The 21,801-nt window shown below is 56.5% G+C and overlaps 4 protein-coding genes across 5 annotated transcripts in view; 3 read left to right on the forward strand and 1 right to left on the reverse strand.

Moving 5' to 3' along the window:
* The window catches only part of NXN (nucleoredoxin), a 48,312-nt gene extending 38,497 nt beyond the window's left edge, over window positions 1–9,815 (forward strand). The window contains exons 6-8 of the mRNA XM_068415870.1: window positions 4,020–4,199; window positions 6,304–6,428; window positions 8,633–9,815. Of these exons, the coding sequence (XP_068271971.1) occupies window positions 4,020–4,199; window positions 6,304–6,428; window positions 8,633–8,815 (488 nt within the window). The 3' untranslated portion in view covers window positions 8,816–9,815. The remainder of the gene's footprint in view (window positions 1–4,019; window positions 4,200–6,303; window positions 6,429–8,632) is intronic.
* A 471-nt stretch (window positions 9,816–10,286) lies between these two features.
* MRM3 (mitochondrial rRNA methyltransferase 3) lies at window positions 10,287–13,000 on the reverse strand. Its single transcript, XM_068415761.1, has 4 exons — window positions 12,741–13,000; window positions 11,727–11,971; window positions 11,146–11,313; window positions 10,287–10,943 (listed from the first exon to the last, which is right to left on the reverse strand). The coding sequence occupies exons 1-4, from the start codon at window positions 12,998–13,000 to the stop codon at window positions 10,381–10,383; spliced, it is 1,236 nt and encodes a 411-aa protein (XP_068271862.1). The 3' UTR covers window positions 10,287–10,380.
* A 47-nt stretch (window positions 13,001–13,047) lies between these two features.
* On the forward strand, window positions 13,048–18,514 carry GLOD4 (glyoxalase domain containing 4). 2 transcript variants are annotated; one of them, XR_011049460.1, is made up of 10 exons: window positions 13,048–13,152; window positions 13,463–13,512; window positions 14,255–14,375; window positions 14,988–15,132; window positions 15,295–15,431; window positions 15,720–15,806; window positions 16,046–16,159; window positions 16,247–16,333; window positions 16,852–17,008; window positions 18,424–18,514. XR_011049460.1 is itself a non-coding variant. In XM_068415763.1 (9 exons), exons 1-9 carry the CDS (start codon window positions 13,063–13,065, stop codon window positions 16,915–16,917), a joined length of 897 nt encoding a protein of 298 aa, XP_068271864.1. In that variant the 5' UTR covers window positions 13,048–13,062; the 3' UTR covers window positions 16,918–17,074. The 2 variants fall into 2 exon arrangements, 1 of the variants encoding a protein (XP_068271864.1); XM_068415763.1 differs by lacking the exon at window positions 18,424–18,514 and having other exon boundaries at window positions 16,852–17,074.
* GEMIN4 (gem nuclear organelle associated protein 4) lies at window positions 18,314–21,708 on the forward strand. The gene is made up of 2 exons (XM_068415762.1): window positions 18,314–18,343; window positions 18,424–21,708. The coding sequence occupies exons 1-2, from the start codon at window positions 18,334–18,336 to the stop codon at window positions 21,624–21,626; spliced, it is 3,213 nt and encodes a 1,070-aa protein (XP_068271863.1). The 5' UTR covers window positions 18,314–18,333; the 3' UTR covers window positions 21,627–21,708.
* The last annotated feature ends 93 nt before the right edge of the window (window positions 21,709–21,801 follow it).

Genomic DNA, 21,801 nt, shown 5'->3' on the forward strand with positions numbered 1-21,801 from the left:
CTGTCCCATCTCCCCTCCTGCCCCGGAGCAAGGCTGGGCCGGGCTCGTGTTTCCCCACCGCAGTCTGGGGTGGAGCAGGGTGCTGCGAGGAGGGTGCCGGGGCACCGGGAGAGGAGGGGCAGGGCTGGAGGCGAACGCTTGCGCTGCTCCCAGAGGGGCCCCAGCATCTTTGAAGCCCCTTTCGGAGCTGCACCTCTGCACCAGCGAGAGCGTGGACCCGTTCAGCGTCCAGGTACCCATCCTGGTGGTGCCTCAGGTTGTGAGCACAGCACGCACGTGGGGTGGATTTTCCGCTGGTTTTTGTAAGGCCGGGAGCTGAAACAACAGAAGAGCTTGTCTGCCCTGACTGCCGTGAGTTCCTGAGTGGTGGAAAGCAGCGAGAGAGTCAAATCTCGTGTTGTTTTAGTCCTGTGTTGGCCCCTCCAGCATTGAAAAACCCAGTATAAAATGTAAGTTGAGTTATTGGCCTTTATTTGGGTTTACTTGAATGCCTCTATTCATAACCCGTGCGCAGTCAGTGGGCTGTGCTCTACCCACCCATATTAAATTGCTCCTGGGTGCAGCACTGTCTTGAGAGAGAGTCATGTCTCGTGTCACGGCTGCTTAGAAATAATTCTCCGCTGTGCGTGCTGCTCCGGTCTGCGCGGTCCTGCCTTCGGTGAAGTCCCCTGACATTAGCTCTCCTTCTCATGGGATGGGGAAGAGTGATAAATTTTATGTTTGGGTGGAAATCACTCCTTGTTGTGTATCTTGTGAGAGCTTTTGGGTTCCTGAATATCCTCAGTGGATTCCATGACGTCTCTTTGGGATTTGCAGGACCTTGGAGGATCTTCCAAAATCTGTTGTTTCCCCCCTGCTTTAGCCCAGACGCCCACAGGTCACTCTCGCAGCCCGGCTGGTGGGGCAGCCTGGAAGTCACTGTTATGGGAGGTTTATCACACCAGGTTTCTGGAGCTTTCACCTGAAAAGGTGCAAAAACAGCAATAAAACCTACCACACGTCCCGCAGTGGGTGTATTCTGAGCGTTTGCTTCACATTGATGTTGATTACTCACCCAACAGACTTAATGCAGATGAGATTTCCGTGTCGGGTATGAGTTTTAATATATAAATAAGTCAATGTATTGCCAGGTTCAGTAACACATCACTTGGCCCCTGTGTTTTCATAAAATGTGAGCCCCGTGGGAACCAAATCCATTTTCTAATGCATAAAATCCAGCTGAGCCCGTCTATGCTAATTCTCATCCGAGCTTATACAATATTCATTGCAGAGTGTCTGATCTGTGATTCTTCTTGATAAGTACATTCTGGTGTTATGACTCATGGCAATTACCAAAGCCCCCAAAAGGCACTAAAATAACAAATAGTGGCTGGGGTGAGCAGGGAGGGGGGGACCCAAGGGGAAATATTGGGGTGAGCGGGTGTGAGCAAGGTTACGGACTGTTCCCCTGGTCCTGCTGGTCTGTGTCCCGTGCAAGGAGGATGTGTTTGCCAGGGGAGCAGGGACAAGGTTCACCTGGGAAGACCCTGATCCTATGGGATGCCACGGTGAGGCTGTGTGCTAACCACGGGGACCCGGCCAGGGATGAGCAGGGAGGAGACAAGGCAGTGATGCTCGGGGCCGGGAGCCGATGGGTCACGGCAGCCTCAGCCAGGCAGGTCCAGAAAGGAAACCAGAGCTTGGTGGCTGGTGAGAAACCTCTGATGGAGGGTGAAAGGTGCAGGGATTGACCCAGCGCGTGTCACGCACCTCCTGATAGACTGAAAACCCAGCCCCAAGTTTTCTGATGTGTTACTTATGTTTCTGAACATGCTAAACCCGGGATGAATTATCTTAAATACTCTGTTTTTCTGAGTCAGTTTTGTATTTGCAGTTGGAGGTTTTAGTGGCTGGGTGCTTTGATGTGTGTGTCTGCATATGCACATCGGGTAAAGTCAGAATGCTTTGAGTAGTGGATGGAGCCCCTGATAGCTGGGGGATCACAATCACAACGATCTGTGTCTAAACTGGGCCCTTAATTTTCCCAGGTCAGCAGAGCTCGTTTGAAATCTCTGCCTTGGTGTGCTGCGTTGTTCAGGCTGACTGGGGACGGGGTACCGAGCTGAACCCGCGCTCCCAGCCTGTCCCTCGAGTATGATGCGGGTCTGGAGAGGACGGAAAAGCAGGGATTTGGGACGGGGTTGGGAATCATAAATGGGTAAAGATCCAAATCCTGGGGGATGCTGATCACTGTGCGCTTCTCCTGGCTTCAGTAGCAGTTTGTGCCTTGCAGGGTAGGGCCAGGGTGAGATTTCCCAATTCTTTCCAGTGTGTTTAACCCGACCCTGCCCTAGAGCTATTTTGCATACCAGCAGGTAATGAATAAGCCTTTTTGTGATACAGAATGGCCTCTTTGGCATAGTCTTAGGATTTGCAGGCGCAGCCATGGCACGTTCCTGCGCTGCTCTTGCACCAGCCCGGCATGTGCAGCCCCAGCGCAGGGGCAGGAATGCGAGCGGTGCTGCGGGTGGAATGAGGGGAATGCGGCAGGCAGGCGTGGGACAGACAGACAGACGGCCGTGTATTTCCTAGAGAAATGCCTAGAATGCAGAGAGCTCGTGAGTAACCCACTGTTGGACAAACACGGGAGCGGTGCCAGGAGTGCGGCAGGGGCGAGCGTGCTGGATGGCTCTGTGGGGTATTTCTAACACGTGAGCTTTAAAACGAACCTTTGGGATTTGAGTTGCCTCAGTTTGCTGGTTGCTGTTTGGGGGACGTTGCTGGGTGAAGGAGGTGCTGGATAGCGAGCGGATTGAAGCCCAGGCGGTGCTAACACTGGTCACTGGACCCATCTCCTGGGGCCTGATCCCAACCCCTCCCCTCTTCCTTCCTTGTGGGCTGTTCCTTTGTCTCTGGTCAGAGAGGAACGGTGTGCTTTCCAGATGAAGTCACCAACACGGGACGCTCTTGTGGACTCTCCCATGACCGTTGTGCGGCCGGAAAGCCTCTGCGGTGCCTTATCGGATGGGACGGTCGCCAGCTGGTGTCCACCCCGCCTCACTGCTGGCCCCGCCAGGTTTGAATAGGTGGCTTGGGCTAAATCCCTGCTGCCAGCACGTTCGCCTCCCTCTTGCAAGGGCAGCGGCCGAGCAAGGTGGGTGCCGGGTTTGTTTGCAAGCTTTGAGTGCAGTTTAGCCGGGTGACAAAGTCTGCTGGCGTTAGCGTGTATGATCCCGTTCCGTGTCCCCTTGCAGAGGGGTGCGCTCTCCTTTGGGTATTCCTGGGGGCATCCATGGCCCTGAGCACTAAATCACCATCGTTAGTGCTGGTCCGGGGGCCTTTCCTCCACCGGCAGTGTTAGATGCTGCCTTGCTGGGCTCTGGTGGTGTGAAACAGCGTCCAAACCAGGTAATAACGTTCATGGCTTGTCAGACGCATCCCTGTGCTCTGGAAATGGCTGGGCACACCGAGGAGGGGTGTGGGGGTTCACGGAGAAGTTCATGGCTGCAAAATCTATGGAGTTCCTTCTGGGAAGGAACACGCCCTGCTTCCTGGCTGCCGTTGTCCGCCGGCCGCCCTGCAAAAAGGTTTGCTGTGAAGCGGGGACTGGGCTCTTCCAGCGGCAGCCACGTCTCAGCCCTGGGGTGACGGTGCCTGCGGGGCAGCGCTGCTCCAACTCGCCACTTTGCAAGAGGGAGCGTGTGAGGAGGGTCCCTGCGTGGTACGGCGGGGTTTGCATCCAGGAGCATCAGCGTCAGCCAGCAGCGAGCCCTGCCCGCCCTCGGGCAGGGAAAGGCAGGCAATGCCAGAGCCTGTCTTCCAGCTTCCTGCTCTGGCTGCTGAATTACAGCGCTCCGCTGGGACGGAAACAGGATCCAGGGACCCCCATTCCCACTCCATGCACGAGCTGCGCAGAGGCAGTGTGCTCGCCGGGCTCCTGCCAGAGCCGGAGGCGGTAGGAAAAGGTCTTTCTCCCCACGCCCTGTCGCTGGGCGGTTTGCGCTTTGGCTGATCCCCCCCCTGTTTTTCTTCCATCGCAGGCATCCCGACTCTCATCGTCCTGGACCCCAAGGGAGACGTGATCACGCGGCAGGGGCGGGTGGAGGTGCTGAACGACGTCGAATGCCGCGAGTTCCCCTGGCACCCCAAGCCCGTGCTGGAGCTGACAGACTCCAACGCCGTGCAGCTGAATGAGGGCCCCTGCCTCGTTCTCTTTGTAGGTATGGAGCATCGCTGCTTTGAAAGCAGAGCCCGGGCTCGGGAAGGGGGCTGGGCTACCTGCCAGCTCGGCTGGAGCTTGCCGCGGGGCTGAGAACCTGTCTCTGGTGGTCACAGTGTCCATGGGAAGGGACATCAGCCCATTTCCATCACCAGGAGCAATGCTACGGGGTCTGGAGAGGCCATGGGGAGACAGGGTTCTCCATGGAGTCCCCTTGAGGGATTCAAGGGGGCTGATGGACCTCGAGCCTTGCCTGTACCAGAGAAATGGGCTGCTGCAGCTCGCAGGGGCTTGCCAGAGCCCACCCGTGCCCATGGGTCACCCGGAACTCCAGCCCGGCCACCCAAGGGATGCGATGGGGTAGTGATCGGCAGCGGAGAGGAGCTGTCGTGTCAAAGATGGTTCAGCGGCAGCTGTGGAGGGGAATGGTCATGAGGTGTTGGGGAGTACGAGAAATACGCTGTCACGGATGGTGGTGGTGGAGGTGGGAAAGGCCTTTGCTGGAGTGGGGAGCCCTGCCCTGAGCCTGCCGGTGCTGTGCGGGGGCCTGGCCCAGGGCAGGGCTCGTGTCCTGCTTCCTCGCACGCCCTTGGTGAGCAGCACACCCTTCCCTGCAGCGCTGATAACGTCTCTTGCTCTTTCCCTTCTTCCCTTTCAGGTTTCCTTTTGACCCTGATTATTTATTCAGCGTAGCCTAGCAGGGGATGTGAGCACAGAGCCAAAACTACTCTGCCTGCGTGGGGAGGACCGGCTGGCCACGCCAAGCGTGACTGATGGGGGCCAGCGCTGCGGGCCTCTGGAAAGGGTTATTTTTATCTTGCTCCCAGCAGAGTTTTTCTATCACCTTGTTGCTAACAGCTAATGGGGAGAGCGCTCTCCGGCCGGCGGCTGGGGCTCTCGCTCCGTGCTTGAGGGGATACCTGGCCTCGGCGATGTGCTGGGGCAGCCCCGAGGCAGGCAGCGGGGACAGGGGCTCCTGGCCAGCCTGTGTCCTGCTGGGAGACACCCCCCAGCAGACCAGTGCCTGTGCTGTGCAGGCAGCAGCACCCCCAGGAGAAGGCAGGCTTGGCTTAGCCAGAGCTGGTTGTGAGTAAATCCCGACCGATCTACCTCCGTCCCCAGAGAGGCTGGGGCTGGGTTAGTGTGCAGGGCTGCCTGGAGTGCCGCCAGCAGCGGGGGTTTGTTCCAAAATCATTCCCTGCAGATACCCCACAACCCTGCGTATTTATCAGTGTCGTGCACACAGGGCAGACCCCAAAATGCGGCGTGCGGCATCCCTGATGTCCCCTGCTTTGCTTGGAGAAGCCAGAGGAGGGCAGGGAGGTGTGGGGCAAGGGCAGAGAGCGCTTGGGGTGTGGGCAGTGCCTGTGTCACCTCGGGCTGGACCGGTCCTGTCGGGTGGTTACATCAGGGACCACGAGAGCTACATGTGACCAAGACATGGGGCCTCCCTTCTGCCTTCTTTTTTTTTTTAAAAAAATGCTCAAAGTTGTTCTTGAATTGAAATAATTTCATCTTGATGCTGCTCAAGGACGCAGTCTCTCTTCTTTCCAGCTCAGTATTTGAACTTCAGTGGTGGCTGGCGTTTGATTGATGTTGCCATCTCTTTCTACTCCACCTCTGTCAAATCAAAGCCGCCTTCACCGTGCTGCTGCTGCTGAGACTGGAGCAGAAAAGCTGCCGAGCCGCCGTCCCGAGGCGGAGGGCTGGGGGGTGGCGGGCAGGGGCGGCAGGCAGCCTCAGATCAGTTTGCTCTTCAAAACCTCCTGATGCTTCTCAAACTGCAAAGCGGCTGTTTTGTGCCTGTTTGTCCCTGAGCTTCAGCAGGGGCACCAGGGAACGAGCGGTGAAGTATATGGGGAGCAGGAGCTGCTCTTGTGTTACGTGTTTCCCTGTCGCACATGAAAAGCTCGTTTCGGCTGCTCCCTAATTGCTACGGAGCCGTGCGGCTTTGGAGTTCATGCTGCGCGTCCGGGCTCCGGTTTCCTCCGCGGTGATGCTGTGGGATGGAGCCGCCTGCGCCCGGCCCGTTTGCATCCGTTTGATCCTAACCTCCTTTTTGCTTTGCCTCTTCTGTTTTGTCTCCCCACCTCCGTGCCCCGCAGATTCAGAGGATGACGGAGAGTCGGAGGCAGCAAAACAACTGATTCAGCCCATAGCTGAAAAAATCATCGCCAAGTACAAAGCCAAAGAGGAGGAGGCGCCGTTGCTCTTCTTTGTGGCGGGCGAGGTAAGCGGGAGGAGAGCACAGGGCTGCATCCTGCTGTGTCTTCGTACGAGGACTGAGCTTGGTTGGGTACCGCTGTCACCGCCTTTCAGGTGGGTAAACTGAGGCATGGAGCTACTGCAGCTGGTTGGGGACCGCAGAGCAAAGCCAGGCCTGAGTCCTGGCTCCGTCCCCTGCACTCATGGCTGGGTATAATAGCAAAGGGGTCCCAGCTGAGTTTGCTCAGAGGTGGAAAAGCCTGATGGGTGGGCGAGGGAGCTGCTGGGGGTGGGCAGAGAGCTGCCACACTGGGGCTGCCAGCCCCACGCTGTGCCACTCGCTGCCCCCTCAAACCCTGAGGCTGCGTGGGCAGGAAACGTGGCTGGGCAGGGGGAGAGGAGCCAGGGTTTGGGTTTCAGCCCAGCTCTGTCGGCACTGCCCTCCTCGCTCAGGCGCTGCTGCCTTTCTTCCCACCCCGGCAGGAGGGCAGGGACTGGTGCTCCAGCCTCTTCTGAAGGGGTGTGTGCGGGAGGCAGCCCCGATCCCGCGGGCTGGGCCTGTTTCTGTGCTCTGTGGGTGATGCTGGACAAAACAACCGCCCCTGGGAGCGGGCAGGGGCCGTGCTCCCACCGCTGGCTGCAGCACGAGTGTCCCAGCTCCCCTCTGCCCTGCCCTGGGGCACAGCTGGGCATGTCACTGCAGGGCTTGCCTGTCCCCCTGTGAAACAGGGGCTGTTCCCTGAGCTGGGCAGGCTGTTGGGGACCAGGATGGCGTTTGGGGCACGCGCAGGCTGCAGCGCTTGGAGCCGGGGATCTGCCGGAGAAAACGAGCAATGAGAAAACGGGGCGTCTGGCCTCCCTTTCCCCCCCGCAGGCACTTTGCCCTGCTGCAGCCTTGAGAATGAGGAAGCTTTGTTTTGTGTAAGGGTCAAAAAGCTCCCGGCACCCCCCAGGCCTGCAGTTCCCCTCCCGAGGCGCTGCTCGGGGCAGGTGGCAGCTGCTGCGTGTCCATGCGCCTGCTCCATCCCTCCACGCTCACGTCCCAGCCGCAGCGTGCGGTGAGTGGGGCCCTCCGGAGCCGCCACACACAACAGGGTCCCCCACTGCTGCACCCTGGCCCCCCCTGCCAGGCGAGACCCCGCCACCGCCCCATCGGCCCCCTCCGGGCAGGCGCTCCTGCTCCCACCGCCGTAACGGGTCTCTGAGCATCCCAGCGCAGCCCCGCGCCCCTGAATAAGCCCCTTGTTGGACAGGCTGGTTTGGGAGGGTCTGGGACCTGCCCCCCCCTCCCCCAGAGCCTGCGAAGCGTTTTTCCTCCCGCCCGCCAGCTGTAGCTGAAACATTGCCGCTATTCATCCAGCTCCCGACGTCCCTGCGGCGGCCGGGCCGAAGAATGGGGAGCGTCCGGCATGTCCCATTCATCCGTCACCTCAATAGCCCGGAGCACTGGCCCTGGCTCTCCGCTGGCCCCATGCACAAAGCAGCTCGGCCACGGCCGGAGCAGGCGCCTCCCATTCCTCTCCCGGCGCCGTCTGGGCTGGTTTTGCATTGATTAAAAAAAAAAGGGTTTTTTTGGTCCCTTTGGGGCGATGGGATAAAGGACGAGGCGTCCGGACACCTGGGCTGGTAGGGGGGAAGGGTTGGGGGGTGGCTGAGCACCCCGAGCACCCCAGCCCCGCTAGCCCGTCCCGGCCACGTGGTGCGACTGCGCCAGGAGCCCCTGCAATGGAAGGGGAGGCGCGACGGGAGCTGCTGTGCCGGCCCCGCGCTGCAGAGCCGCCAGCCGCTGGTGAGACAGATTGATTCCTGTCACCACCCTTGGAAGGGGGCTCGGGGGAACGCCCCGGGTGGGATGGCGCACGTCGTGGGCTTGGCTGGGAGCGGGAGATGAACCGCCCCAGCGAGGCTGTGGCTGGGCTGGCAGAGGGCTGGCAAGTCCCCGCATTCAGCACTTTGTCCCCAGCTCCTGAGCTGCGGATGCCAAAATGTCCTCCTGCCCCAGAGGCTCCGGGGTGCGGAGAGGGTGGGAGGAGCGCACGGTCCCATCCCAGCCTGGGATAAATCACCCCGGGTGCTGCCCGCTGCGCTCGTGGTCCCGCAACACTGGTGCGAGGCCCGAGCGCTCGGGAGGTGTTTGTGGGCTGGAGCACGGTGTGGAAGCAGCAAAACTGCTCCTGGTTGTGCTGGCTCTGCTGATGGCTCCTCTCTCCCTCTCCTTTTGGCCTCCAGGATGACATGACCGACTCCCTGCGGGATTACACCAACCTGCCCGAGGCCGCGCCCCTGCTCACCATCCTGGACATGTCGGCCCGGGCCAAGTACGTGATGGATGTGGAGGAGATCACGCCCGAGATCGTGGAAGCTTTTGTCAGCGACTTTCTAGCAGACAAGCTAAAACCCGAGCCCATCTAAGGGGGCTTCTGCACCAACAGACGTTATTTAAAACTAGGTCTCTCTTCCGCCGCTCGTGGATTCTCCAGCGTGTCCTCACGCCCGACCCAGTATCCAACCTTCTTGTGGTGCCTTGTTTTACGCAGTGAATCCTTCTCCTAAGCAAACTCCTTGAGATGCACTTTCAGCAGGGAGTCGTTGGCGTTTGGAGACTTCGCTTGTGCTTCATGGTGATATATTCTCTCATAACCAGGCCAGAACTGTTACCGTATCGTTATTTTATACACGGCACTAGCTAGCAGGCAAATCTTTTTGCATGGTGTTCTTCCCAACGTATGCATCAGGCAGTGGATGGGGTTCTCGGGACTCTTTTTCTTCTCCTTCTCCCCTTTCTTTCCTTTCCTACCACCTCTGCTGACTAAATGACGTTAAGGAAGCAATAAGGAAACTGTCCCCTTCACCCCTGGCCCGTCCTCCTTTCCCCCCCGCTCTGAGTACCAGTGCCCTGACGAGGCCAAGACAAAGTCTTAACTGCTGACAACCTCTGAAAGACCACGGCGCAGCCGAGCTCTTCCTCCTGGGGGTGAGACCTTTCCGGGTGGGTTTCCCACCTCCCACAACAAGCACTGACAGCCTTAGGCGGTGCTGGCTGTGCGTGTCGGGGGGTCACCCACCTGCGATGGGTGGATATTCCCACCCTCCCTTTCTGAGCCAGGAGCAGGACCACCACTGGGCTGCCCTCGCCTCTCCGTCTCTCCCTTGTGCTCTCCCCATCCCCTCTCCCTCTCTCTTCTCTGGTATGAATTGTCCTGTCCCCTCTGTGTTAGTTGATTGAGCTGTTCTGCGTAGGTGTGTCCCAAACCCAACGTGAATGGTGCTGTTCTTTAAAAAAATAACCAAAATAGCCCAACAAAAAAAAATATCCCTCCCTAACCCAAGCAGCACAGCCGAGCCCCAGAAAAGTGACATTGTAAAAACTGTACATGGTGATTGGAACTTTGTAATAAAACTGTTAGAATAACCTTGTCCCCAGAGGTGCCGATTGCCGCGTCCTGCTGTTGGGGAGACGGAGCCCACCCGGGACCCGTGTGGGAAGAGGAGCCCCCAGCCAGACCCCAGGGGTAGGTGTCAGTGCTGGCAGCTCCTGGTGCTGCAGTGGCTAAGCCAGGATCGTGTATCCCCCCACCAGGCTACCGCAGCCCCGCCTGTGCCTGGCTCATCTTGGGGCCGGAGTGGTTGGTGCCTGGCACAGCCCCTCTGCCCAAGCAGGAAGGAAGGAGCTGTTTGGCAGATGGTGGGGTGCTCCCCCCCTGCACCTCGCTGAGCCTGGGCTGTGCCGGGCTGGTGCTGCGCCCTGGAGCCCTGGCTGCCCCCCGCCAGCCTTTCCCTTGGCACTAGCATCACCGCGCAGCTGGAGCGCCCGCAGGCTCCCCCGGGAGTCACACACTCACCCAGGCACAGCTCTAACACTGCCAGAGCTGTTCAATACTCATTTACTGCAAACCAAACAGCCCGAGCTGCTCTTTATTAACTCCACAGTGTGCCAAAGGGAAGAGATGCTGCTTCAGCACCCAAACCTCAGCAGTTTAGCCCACCACAGGGACCGTCTGCCTTTCGTCCTCCTGCTTGTGCCTCCGCAGCAACTGTCTCTTCCCCTCAAACAGCACAATGCCAGCAGCTATAGCAGAGTTCAAGCTGTCCACGCCGGGCACCACGGGAATGACCAGTCTCTTGCCCCCTGTGCTGGCTGCGAGGTGAAGCGCGTCTGGACTCACACCGTGGGTCTCTCCGCCGATCACCACTGCCACGGGAGTCTGTGTCCAGTTCTCGTAGTAATACTGCGCAGGCAGCTCTGGGACGCAGACACCCACCACTCCCTCCTCATCCTCGTGCTCAGGAGCAGCTTTGGGTTTGGATTTCACAGGAGCTTTCGGGTTGCCAGGGGCAGAGCCAGGCCCCCCGGCTCCTCTTGGCATGGACGGGGTCTCAGCCTGAGCGCCTGGGTCTTTGTTGTCGGCCACGCAGACCTGGACGCCGGCAGGAAGGTTGCTGGGAACAGATTCCCAGTCCAGGTTGGCGATGATGGGCAGACGGAAGTGAGCCCCCATGCCTGCGCGGAGCACCTTCGGCTCCCACGGATCCACACAGCCTGAGACAGAAGGGAGGAAAACAGCGACACTGCAGCAGCTCCCACAAAGTCAGATTCAGCAGCTGCTGCCCACAGCAAATCGTGTCTGGGCCGGGCACTGCTTATAAACTCTTAGGAGCAACATCTCCAAGCACCTCTTATTCCCTGCCTTACCCCCAAATTATTCAAACTAAACTTTTTCCCCCCAGGGAAAGGCTCTTACCTTTGGTGAGCAGCACTTTCTCGCAGCCTGCTCCTGCTGCAGACCTCAGAATAGTCCCCAGGTTCCCCGGATCTCGGATATTGTCGCAGATGAGGAGCAGCGGCAAGGAGCTGGTTAGCTGAGCGGCAGGGTAAGACATCTTGGCAGGGTCAGGCTTGGAAAAGATCCCTGAGGAGACAAAGTGCTGACATGCTTCTGACTAACACACCCCAAGGGAAGGGCCATCTCTGATTTAGTTGGCCCAAATTTCACTAAAGATGTGCTGGAGAAAGCATTAGGAACAGCACTGCTTAAAAAAAATTTGAGAAGAGTTTGTCACTTTACAAGGAGAGCTATTCCCCAGCAGAGCTGGAGCAACATGCTATTAAAAATGAGCATTAGCACCTTCAGTACGCTCTAGGAGCCACTTTCACAGTTACCACAGCAGGTCAAAAAAAGGGAATTATCTCAAAATTATACCACTCTTGACACACTGCCTGCAGGTCTAGGGGAAGCTGTGGAGAGAGAGTCATTATCCACTTATTAAGTGTGAAATAAGTTTCCCTTTGAGCAGTGTTGTGACTGTTGCTAAGGCAACTTACCTATAAGCCCCTGAGGAGTCACGAGGTCAGACCAGCTCTTAATGTCTTCAAATTTCACCTTCACTAAGTTGGCTCGTTTTAGCTCTGCTTCGGGCAGCTCCTTCAGGTGCCCCACGGTGCTGAAGAAGAGAGTCTGCAGCACAGCTCCTGCCTCCAGCGCGTCCTTGATCAGCCTGTGACCCTCCAGCAGAACCTTCCCGTGATTATCCCGAAACTTCTTCGACTTGGCGATCGTCACCACTTTTCTGCGAAGTTAATCAGAGAAAACGCCTGTGATGCTAATAACACCTTCAAGTCTGGCGTTTGCCAGCCATGGAGAATCTCACATGGATGTCCCACGGGTATCTTTAGATAGGCTGTAAGTGGCATCGCGGTATCAGTCGCTACGCAGAACCCTCAAGTGTCGGAATTTCATAGAATCACACAAGGGTTTGGGTTGGAAGGGACCTGAAAGCCCATCTAGTCCCAAGCCCCCTGCCACGGGCAGGGACACTTCCCACTAGGGCAGGTTGCTCCAAGCCCCATCCAGCCTGGCCTTGAACACTGCCAGGGAGGGGGCAGCCACAGCTTCTCTGGGCAACCTGGGCCAGTGTCTCACCGCCCTCACAGCAAAGAATTTCTTCTTAATATCTCATCTCAGTCTCCCCTCTTTCAGTTTAAAACCGTTCCCCCTCGTCCTGTCACTCCGTACCCTTGTAAAAAGCCCCTCTCCAGCTTTCCTGTAGCCCCTTCAGGCACTGGAAGGTGCTAGAAGGTCTCCCCGGAGCCTTCTCTTCTCCAGGCTGAAGAGCCCCAACTCTCTCAGCCTGTCTCCAGAGCAGAGGTGCCTCAGATTCTGCAGACGTGACACCGGGCACCTCGGGGGAGATTCCACACGGGCCGACGGGGACGCACGCAGCCGCCTCGGGGGCTCAGAGCGAGGCAGCCCCAAAGCGCGCCCCGAGCACGGCCGGGCCCACCCGCGGCCTCGGTGGGACCCCGCTCCCTCCCGCAGCGGCGATGCCCGCGCCTCACCCCAGCCTCCTGTCACCGGGCGCCGCCTTTTCGTACCACACCCCCGGCGCGGCCGAGCTCCGCTCCACCGCTGGCGGCGGGGGGGGCTCCCGGGGGCTCTGCTGCGCCTCGGCCGCCGCGCCCCGCTCCTTCCGCGGCGGCAGCACCCGCACGGGGCTCCGCCGCAGAGCCCGCACCCCGCGCCGCCCCACCGCCGCCTCGTCGGGCCGCCGCAGCAGCGAGCGGCCCAGCCCGGCCGCCAGCCTCCTCAGCGCCGCCATCTTGCCACACGTCACCGCTGCGCGCGCCACGGGCGCGCGGCCGTGACGTCACCCGCTCCGCCATGGCGGCCCGGCGCGCGCTGCACTTCGTCTTCAAAGTGGGCGACCGCGGCCGGGCCGCGCGCTTCTACCGCGAGCTGCTGGGCATGAGCGTGAGCGCGGGGCGGGGGCGGGCCTGAGGGGAGGGGGGGCGGGGAGGGAGGGGAGGGGGCTGCTGTCACCCACCTCGGCCCCGGGGCTCCCCCGGCCCGGCGCTGCGGGAGCACCAGGGGCCTCTCCGCCCTCCGAGCCCGCTGGGCCGCTCCCCCGCCCCGGCGGGCGCAGCCCCCGGTAGCCTTGAGGGGTACGGGTCGCCCCCCCCGGCCTCGGGAGCGGCCTTGCCGCCCTAAGGCCGGTGGCGGCGGCTGAGGGGGCCGGGGAGCCGTTCCCCTGCGCTGATCTCTTTCTCGCCTGATTTACAAGGTGCTGAGGCACGAGGAGTTCGAGGAGGGCTGCAAAGCCAGCTGCAACGGGTGAGTAGGGCCCGGGCGCCCTCCCTGGTCCTTCGTTTCTCATAAAACACCAGCCATGGGTCCTTATTTTATAGGTAAAACGGGTTAATTTGATTTGTTGGTTTTTTTTTTTAATTTTTTTTTTTAAGTACTTCCCTTGGAATCAATAATTCCCCCCGTTTGTGTAGGTATGTACGATGTTTACACTAAAACACAAGTATTGCTGTATTCCACCTATAGACTGATACTGAACTTTATAAAATTATTTTTAAGCTTTCCTGGAATTGCATTCAGTTACACTGGTTTTTCACAGGCATGGGGCTATCTGGGGTCTTGAGTTAAAAATCCCTCCTGGTAGCCCCAAAGGTTTTTGTCTCTTTTCACGAATAAAAGCTCACAACCTGGTGCCTAATTGCTTACTTTTCGCACTTCACAATAAGGAAGCGCTCATATAATTCCAGCTAACGAGCAGTTTATGCTCTTAAAACGTGAGCTGTTAAGAGCCGGTAGAATTGTTGTTCTTCAAGTGATCATGGATGGCAGCCTGAGGTCAGAACTATTGACCCGGGGGGATGCCTGTCTGCTGTGTGCTGAGCCACAATGAGAATTCTTCCCAGGTATCACCTCCTCCTTGGTGGGAGGTTACTGGATTACCTGTGCCATTTGCGTACTCTAGAAATGCAATTTCTTCTTGAAACACTAATGCTTGCAATTCTTGATATTTATTTCTAATACGCATGACAATTAAATATGGATGTTCCAGCCCTTATGGCGGAAAATGGAGCAAAACGATGGTGGGCTACGGGCCAGAAGACAACCACTTTGTTGCAGAATTGACTTACAATTACGGTATTGGAGAATATCGCCTGGGCAACGACTTTCTGGTAAGTACCACACTTCGCAGCAAAACCCTTCTTCTTAAAATAAGCTTTTTTATTTTTATGATTAGGAGTCTGTTCAGCATACAGGTTGTACCAGTTGCTTTTTTATGCTGTTTGGTCCCTGAAACACTTCTTATTCTTGGTTTTTGTGGTTGTCTCCAAGTTGGAAGAGCAGAAACTAGAGCAGCTTTGCGCTCAGATAGGATTTCCCATGGTTTCCCCTGAGCTAAAATTCTTCCCCCAATTTGTGGGGTGTCAAGCAACAGGCGCATGGAACCACAGATCTCTGCCTAACCCGGTAGAAGTTAGGAACTCGACTTTCCTCTTCTGTGCAATGTGTTGGATCAGAGTTTTAAATTCCTTTTGCTTTTCGTTTCCCTTTGGTGTGAAAGAAGGGTAGTTTAATGCACTCCAAATATATGTGGGATGCACAGTAAGACTAAGTTTATTTCATAGGAGCAAGATACCCAGTTCTCAGGAGATTGTGTTATCTATCTGTAATAAAAAAGTAATCTGGTTTGTTTCAGGTCATTTGTAGAGGCAGACTCTTGAAAGGTAGGACTTAGGCACCATCCACCTTGTGAGTTTTGTGTGTGTCTGTTCTGTTCTCACTAGGGCATAACCCTTGTGTCCAGCCAGGCCGTGAGCAATGCTAAGAAGATGGGGTGGCCCCTCAAAGAAGTCACAGCTGGTATTTTTGAAGCTGAAGCCCCAGGGGGATACAAGTTCTACTTGGAAGACAAGGAACAGCTCAAGCAAGGTGAAACACACACATACATTTATGTGCATTTGTCTCGATGGCGTTTCATGAAACAGAGCGTGTTTTTGTTATTTCTGTGTCGTTTTCCTTCTCAAGAATGTACAACAGAGTTTAAAACTACAATATATTTGTAAGTAATTTCAAATTACTGCCATTTTTTAGATCCTGTGCTAAAGGTAACCTTGGGTGTCTCCGATCTGCAGAAGTCTGTTAACTACTGGTCTGATTTGCTCGGAATGAAAATATATGAGAAGGATGAGGAAAAACAAAGGGCTTTGCTAGGCTATGCGGATAACCAGGTTAGTCCTTAGAAAACTTTCCAGTTCTCATCTTTAGGGGTTGCATCTCATCATAGAAACCTCTCATTTTGTGAGAACAAAATCTTAAAGGGGAAAAAAAGCTCTTAATTAAAGCAACTGTGCACAAAATTCTGTGCATTTTAATTAAAGCTTGTGTACACTTAACTGCATTTTTTTAAAAGAAGCTGTGGTTTGCTCTGGTAATTCAGGCACCAGTGAAAAGCTGGAGCGAACACAGCACTGAGAGCAGCGTCCTTGCAAGTCAGGCTTTCTTTTTTCCTCTTTCAGTGTAAGTTGGAGTTGAAGACTGTTGGAGGAGCGGTGGATCACGGGACAGCGTTTGGGCGGATTGCCTTCTCCTGTGCAAAGGAAGAGGTAATGATCACGTTTCCCTTACCCCTTTCATTACCCAGAGCTGACTAGTGGGAAGTTAATTTCTGGTATTACCAAAATACCTCAGATGTGAACAAAATAATACTGAGCCAGGTACTTTGTATTTCTCACAGTGGGAATGCAATGGAGTTGTGGGTAATGGGGAACTGTAAATGAGAACAACTTGAATGCATTTGATCTTCATCTGCCTAGGGCTGATTTTTGTTTGTTTTCTGTTTAAGTTGCCAAACATTGAAGCACTGATGAAAAAGGAGAATCAGAAAATTTTAACGCCTCTGGTTAGCTTGGACACACCTGGGAAAGCCACGGTGCAAGTGATTATTTTGGCTGACCCTGTGAGTAATATTTAAAATAGTGATTAAATTCCATTTAAATTTCTCTCTGCCATTTGTCTAACTTACCTGCTTTTAAACTCTGTTTAGGATGGCCATGAGATCTGTTTTGTGGGAGATGAAGCGTTCAGAGATCTGTCCAAGGTGGACCCTAATGGTGACAAGCTGTTAGACGATGTAAGTAACGCTGTCTGCACATTCGTTTTCTTCCTGATTGTAGACACCCGTAGAATCTGTTTTTCATTCCCTGTGGAGTTTTTCTCAGAACCAAGTCCTACAGTCTCTTAGCTCACGTTGCTTTCTTGCTAAGAAAAACAGATTGGTTTTTAAAATTCACTTAGTGTCCTGGCCAGACTTTTCCAGCCTCGCTCTCGGGGCAGCCGGGTGTCCGTGTGTCTTGCTGGACACATCAACAACGCTTTGGTGTAAGTTACTACAGAAGACGGTTTGTGAGCTGCAGTAACGTCAGCGCAGCTGGGCGTCCTCCCGAGGCAGAGGGGCTCTGGTATGGAGCGTGAGCTCTGTGGGAAGGCTGCGTTTGATTTCCTTACTAGTACATAAAAAATAATGTGTCCATCAGAATAGCTTTCCTTGTGATCACTCTGGGTTTGTGGGACAGGCTGGTGAGCGTGAGCAGACAGGCGTCTGGCGACTCAGCTGTTGTTCTGAAGATGTTGACTCTTTTCTTTGTGCAGGCCATGGCGGCAGACAACAGTGACAAGTGGTTTGCAGCGCAGAAGATGAAGAAGGCTTCTGCCTAGCCAGGGAAGAGGCCTGGACTGCTCATTCGTGCCTTGGTTTTCATCTGAGCGAAATGCCAATCCTCTGTAACGTGTTGCATTACCCCTTCCAGTAAGATGGTGCCCTAATGTCCCATGCTGGTTGCTTTGTGTGATTTAAGCTTGTGTCTGACTCTCCCCTTTCGAGCAAATAGCATGTTCTCCTTCAAAAAAACGAGGCTGTGCAGTAAGGAGCAGGTTGCATACATGGCTTCAAAAACGGGCCATCAGTCAAGAGGAAATCCTCACATTTCTGTTGTTACACTTGAAAAAGAGCTTGCTAGATTCATTACAGTAGCTGATTCTCTAGCTAATTGGCTTTAGCTGTCCTATATTTGCAGCTTAGAGAAGAGGTTTTCAGGTGGCTGTGAGTATCACAGGTACCTCACTTCCATGACAAAGTGTCGGGCTGAAGGGAAGGGCTGTGCCTGGAGAACTCGAGCAGTTCAGCTGTTGTTGCGTGTGCCTGTTTATTGGGAACAGAAAAGTTCTATTGTTAAAGTACGTGGATATTCTAGTCTGGCACAAACGCTATTTCCATTCCAAGATGTTTCCCCAGTTTTCGAGGTTAAATGTTCTCTTTAGAAGCCCATGGTGCGTTTGTCACTGGGGTCACATTATTGGTGTGGTGTTTTCCACCCCTTACCAAGGAGCCTTCCACATTCCAGGCGGGAGCCGGGGCCGTGTTTCAGGGCGTGTAGCAGCGCTGCGCTGTCTGCTGAGGTGCCGGGAGGCAACTTTGCAATAAATACATCGTGGTTTTGCAATTAGCTTTTGATGATAAATTGCCTTTGGAAGTAACAGTCCATTGGAATGAAGTCACTCTGCTTTTGCTGGTGGAATAAGGGCTGGGAATTCAGGGAGTGATCACCAGCGTTGTCCGTGTCAGGCACGCTGCCTGGCTTGTAATCCTTCGTGATGAAAACCTTGAATAACTTTCACAGAGAAAAGCAGGCAGAAGCAGCAGCGTTAGCAGTTGCTGAGGCACGTCAGCGCTTGTAGTGAATGTACTGGAAACAGGAAAAATTCCTCACGGTGATTTTGTTGCTTGAGCTTTTCGATTCAAGTCCAGTGGCTATTTTTGCATCGTGTTATCGATCAAGTTAGAAACGCCACGCGTAAGCCGCACCCCTGGCGCTGCCGCTCGCCAGCGTCGCCCTTAAACGAATAACAGCGCTTGGGGAGGGGGTTATCTGCCTGCCTGCCCGGCGTGGCGCCGCGCCCCGGTTCCTCTCCCGGTTAATTGGGGCTCTCGGTTTTCCTGCACGCAAATTAATTACGGGAAGGCCCGGGGGCGGCGGCGCCACCGCCGGGCCGCCAGAGGGCGCTGCGGGCAGGGGCGGGGCGGCCCGTGGTGACGTCAGAGTGCGCCGCGCGCGGAACGGCCAGGCCGCTGCCATGGAGCCCGGTGGGTGCGGGACGGGGGGAGCGGGGCCGGGGCGCGGGGGGGGGGCCGGGGCGGGCCGAGGTAACGGTGTCTCCGCGCAGGGCCGTGGGGCGTGTGCGAGGAGACGGCCGTCCTGCACGGCGGGTTCCTGCTGGCCGCCCGCCTGGCCCAGCCGCGGCCGCTGCGGGAGCTGCGCAAAGCCGACTGGCCGCGCGTGGGACCCCCGGTCACCGACGCCCTGGGGGAGATCGGGGCCCGCTGCCCTTCGCCGCTGCAGTACAGCCTCTGGAAGAAGGAGGCTGTGGCCATCGTCTGGGCTAAAGTCCTGCTGCCCGACCCGCCGGCCGCCTCGCTGGACCAGGGGTGGAAGGAGGACGGCTTCTTCTCCGTGGGCAGGATGATCCCCGACGTTAACCACACCGTCCTCTTCGAGCTGGTCAAGGCCCTCGGTGTGTCCCGGCTCTTCGTGCAGGTGCTGCTGGCGCTGCCCCGGGACGTGTGCTGCAGCGAGCTGGAGTGCTTGGTGGAGTACATCGCCAGTGAGACGTCCCCATCGGACGTCAGGTTCTTCTTGGACGTGTGGTGGGAGGTGATGAAGCACAAGGAGGAACAGGAAGACGCAACAGTCTCTGCATTCAGCGCTCTCGTACATCAGCACTGGTGCGAGTCCTCTCTAGACGATGGTCTCCAGCCTCCAAAGAGGTTCAAGGGTGACCCTGACCCTCTGAATGGCCCCCCTGCTGCCACCAGCCTGCTCATGGTCCTGACAGAGGGGTTAAAGCAAACCTACAGGAGCATCGCCCAGCCCCGCATGAAGTGCTATGCCTTGGCCAACCTAGTGGAGCTGCTGGCCGTGTCCACTGAGCTAGAGCCAGAGGGCAGCCCCCTCCCTGTCGCAGAGCACCTGGGCAAGGTCAGCTCTGTGGTCAGCCTCTGGACCAGTGACGCTGAAAGCCCGTATCACCACAGTGGGCTGGATGAGAAGGTGAAGGAAGCAGAGAGAAGCATGAACCTCTTGTCAGTGGCCAGGCTCTCTCATGAGGAGCTCTTTGTTGGCTTGGACTTTCTCTGCAGCTTGTTGCATGCCTGGGGAGAGGAGCTGCAGGGCACCCTGAACAGCTCTGAGGGGCTCTGCTATGAGAGTTACCGGCTCCTGCACACTCTTACCACTTTTGGGAAGAACCTGATTTGTTTCTCAGAGACTAGAGACCTGGGTGAGGATGAGACACGCGTAGTGTTAGAGCTGACACAGAGCACCAAGGACTTTCTCAGGGAGGTCAGCGTCAGCCTGAAGAGCGAGGATTTGGACACCAGCCTTGTGTCTTCAGTTGCCATGACAATCATTGAGCAAAAGCTGGACCGGCACATGGAGGTGTGCTCCATTTTTGCTTCTGAAAAGGCCTGGGCATTTTCAAAGGACTGGGTTGACTGCCTTCTGAAAAACAAAGCTCTCTTCCAGAAACCAGAGCTAGTTTTGAAATTGCTGGAGACGCTGGTGAGCTTTGCCATGTCCCATCAAGACGAGGAGGCCCGAGAGGTGCAGATGCAAGTGACCAGAGCCATCGTGGAGTGTTACACTGAGCTTTCGTTAACTGACAAAAACAAAGTGATCTCGGGTGTCCTGGTGTCCTGGGGCGGACCAGGTCTGTCCCTGAGCTTGCAGGTTGTCATGGAGGCGTTCCAGGAAGATCTGAATGTGACTTTCAACCAGATCACGAAGAGCGTGTCAGATCAAGGCCTGACAAGGGCTGTGGCTTCTGTGGCCAGGCTCGTGCTGCTGTACCCTGAGGCCACAGTGAAGCAGGTCTGTAATCTTGCTGTCGTCAACCTAGGAGCGCACCAGTTCCTCGCACAAATCCTCTGCTCCTTCCCAGCACTGAGCTTCCTGGAGACCCACGATGATCCAGGCAGGCCACACAGCCTGGTGGTGAGGTGTCTGGAGGAGACAGTATGGGGGAAGCTTTCCACTGTGAGGGAAGAGGAGCAGTTCCTTGAATTTCTGGCCTTTCTTATGCAGCCAAGCTCAGCCGCCCCACTTGTGTCACCCGCAGAGGTGACCAAAGCCTTTGTCCTTCCCTATTTGAAGTCAGACTCTGCTCAAATTGAACTGAGCCTACAGATCCTCAGTAAGGTTTTGGGGATACAGTCCTGTTCAGAAGAGCACTGGATCAAGTCCTGTCACCCGTTCCCACTTCTCCTCAGCCTCTGCAAGCTTCTAGATGGTTACACAAAGTACTGGCATCAACCTCGGGACCAGCTCTTCCCTTCGCTGGAGACCAAAGACCTGGTACTGAACATCCTGTGCCAGCTCTGTGAGGTGGTGAGACCAGAAGCTGCCCCCTCCCCTGAGCTGTGGGTCCAGTCGCTGTCTTGGCTTCACAGGAAGGTGGCGTCACTGGACTGGACCGTCGGTCTCCGGCTGAAGAAGCTTTATGGAGACCACTTCAAGAATGAGGTCCCAGCGACGCTGTTTGAGATCTGCACGCTTCCTGAGGAGGAGTGGACGTCCCAGCCTTTGCCAGCTTATGGACCGGGCAGCGGGCTCCTGGCGTGGATGGAGTGCTGCTGCGTGTCCACAGCACTCAGGGACACAATGCTAACGCTCCTCATGGTCAATGTAGACAACCCTGAAGAAGTGAATCTCTTCAGCAAAGGATTCCTGGTGGCCCTCATTCAGGTCCTCCCTTGGTGCAGCCGCAGCGAATGGAAGAGGCTCGTGCACGTGGTGGAAAACCTGCTGCAGAGGCAAGTCTTGCATGTGCCGTACACGCTGGAGTACGTGCAGTACATGCCCCTGCTCAACCTCCGGCCCTTCGCCTGCTACCTCCAGTTCTCCGTGCTCTTCCTGCGGGGCTTCCAGCTCCTCTGCAGCCCCAGCTGTTCCACCTGGCTGCCGGCAGAGGCTTGGCTGCACGTGGTCCAGCTGTACTGCGGCAGCCTGACAGACCTGCTGGGCTCCGTCAAGAGCACTGCGGGGGCCCCCCTGTCCCCTGACGAGGACAGGACCTCCTCGCAGGAGGTGTCCTTCATCTGCATCCAGATGTTCTGCCACCTGCTGCACGTCGCCACCATGCTGCCGGCCCAGGGGTGCAGCGAGCCGCTGGTGGTGGTGGCCTTGGAGATCCTCTCGCAGTACGAGGCATTCAGCAGCGCCGACACGTCCCCCAGCAACACGCTGCGGAGAGCCAACGAGAGGCACTTCCTGGAGTCCATCACGGACAACGTCGGCGACAAGGCGCTGCGCAGCACCCTCCTGCAGAAGCTGGGCAAGCTGGGAGCCCGCTCGGCCGGGGAGCCGGCTTGAGAAGCTGGAGAGGGTGACGGAGGAGAGCACTGACCCTGCCTCATGGGACCCCTTAAAGTGGAAAGTTGTAAGATCCGTAATAAACCCTGTCTATTTTTCTCTCTTGAACTTCTTTCTCCCCTGCTGTGTTTTCTTCCAGCCTGAGCAGTGCAGAGGCCATGTAAAGATGGGCAGG

Source organism: Nyctibius grandis, chromosome 18 (assembly GCF_013368605.1).
Source record: "Nyctibius grandis isolate bNycGra1 chromosome 18, bNycGra1.pri, whole genome shotgun sequence".
Classification (NCBI taxonomy): Eukaryota; Metazoa; Chordata; class Aves; order Nyctibiiformes; family Nyctibiidae; genus Nyctibius; species Nyctibius grandis.

Bases quoted from the DNA above. Each gene is read 5' to 3' on its own strand.
- MRM3 (XM_068415761.1), bottom strand. From the start codon at position 13,000: ATGGCGGCGCTGAGGAGGCTGGCGGCCGGGCTGGGCCGCTCGCTGCTG. The intron at 11,314-11,726 runs GTAAGTTGCCTT...TTGTCTCCTCAG, and splicing joins GACTCCTCAGGGGCTTATAG to GGATCTTTTCCAAGCCTGAC. The intron at 10,944-11,145 runs GTAAGAGCCTTT...CTTCTGTCTCAG, and splicing joins GAAAGTGCTGCTCACCAAAG to GCTGTGTGGATCCGTGGGAG.
- GLOD4 (XM_068415763.1), top strand. From the start codon at position 13,063: ATGGCGGCCCGGCGCGCGCTGCACTTCGTCTTCAAAGTGGGCGACCGC. The intron at 15,133-15,294 runs GTGAAACACACA...GCCATTTTTTAG, and splicing joins CAAGGAACAGCTCAAGCAAG to ATCCTGTGCTAAAGGTAACC. The intron at 16,160-16,246 runs GTGAGTAATATT...AACTCTGTTTAG, and splicing joins TGATTATTTTGGCTGACCCT to GATGGCCATGAGATCTGTTT.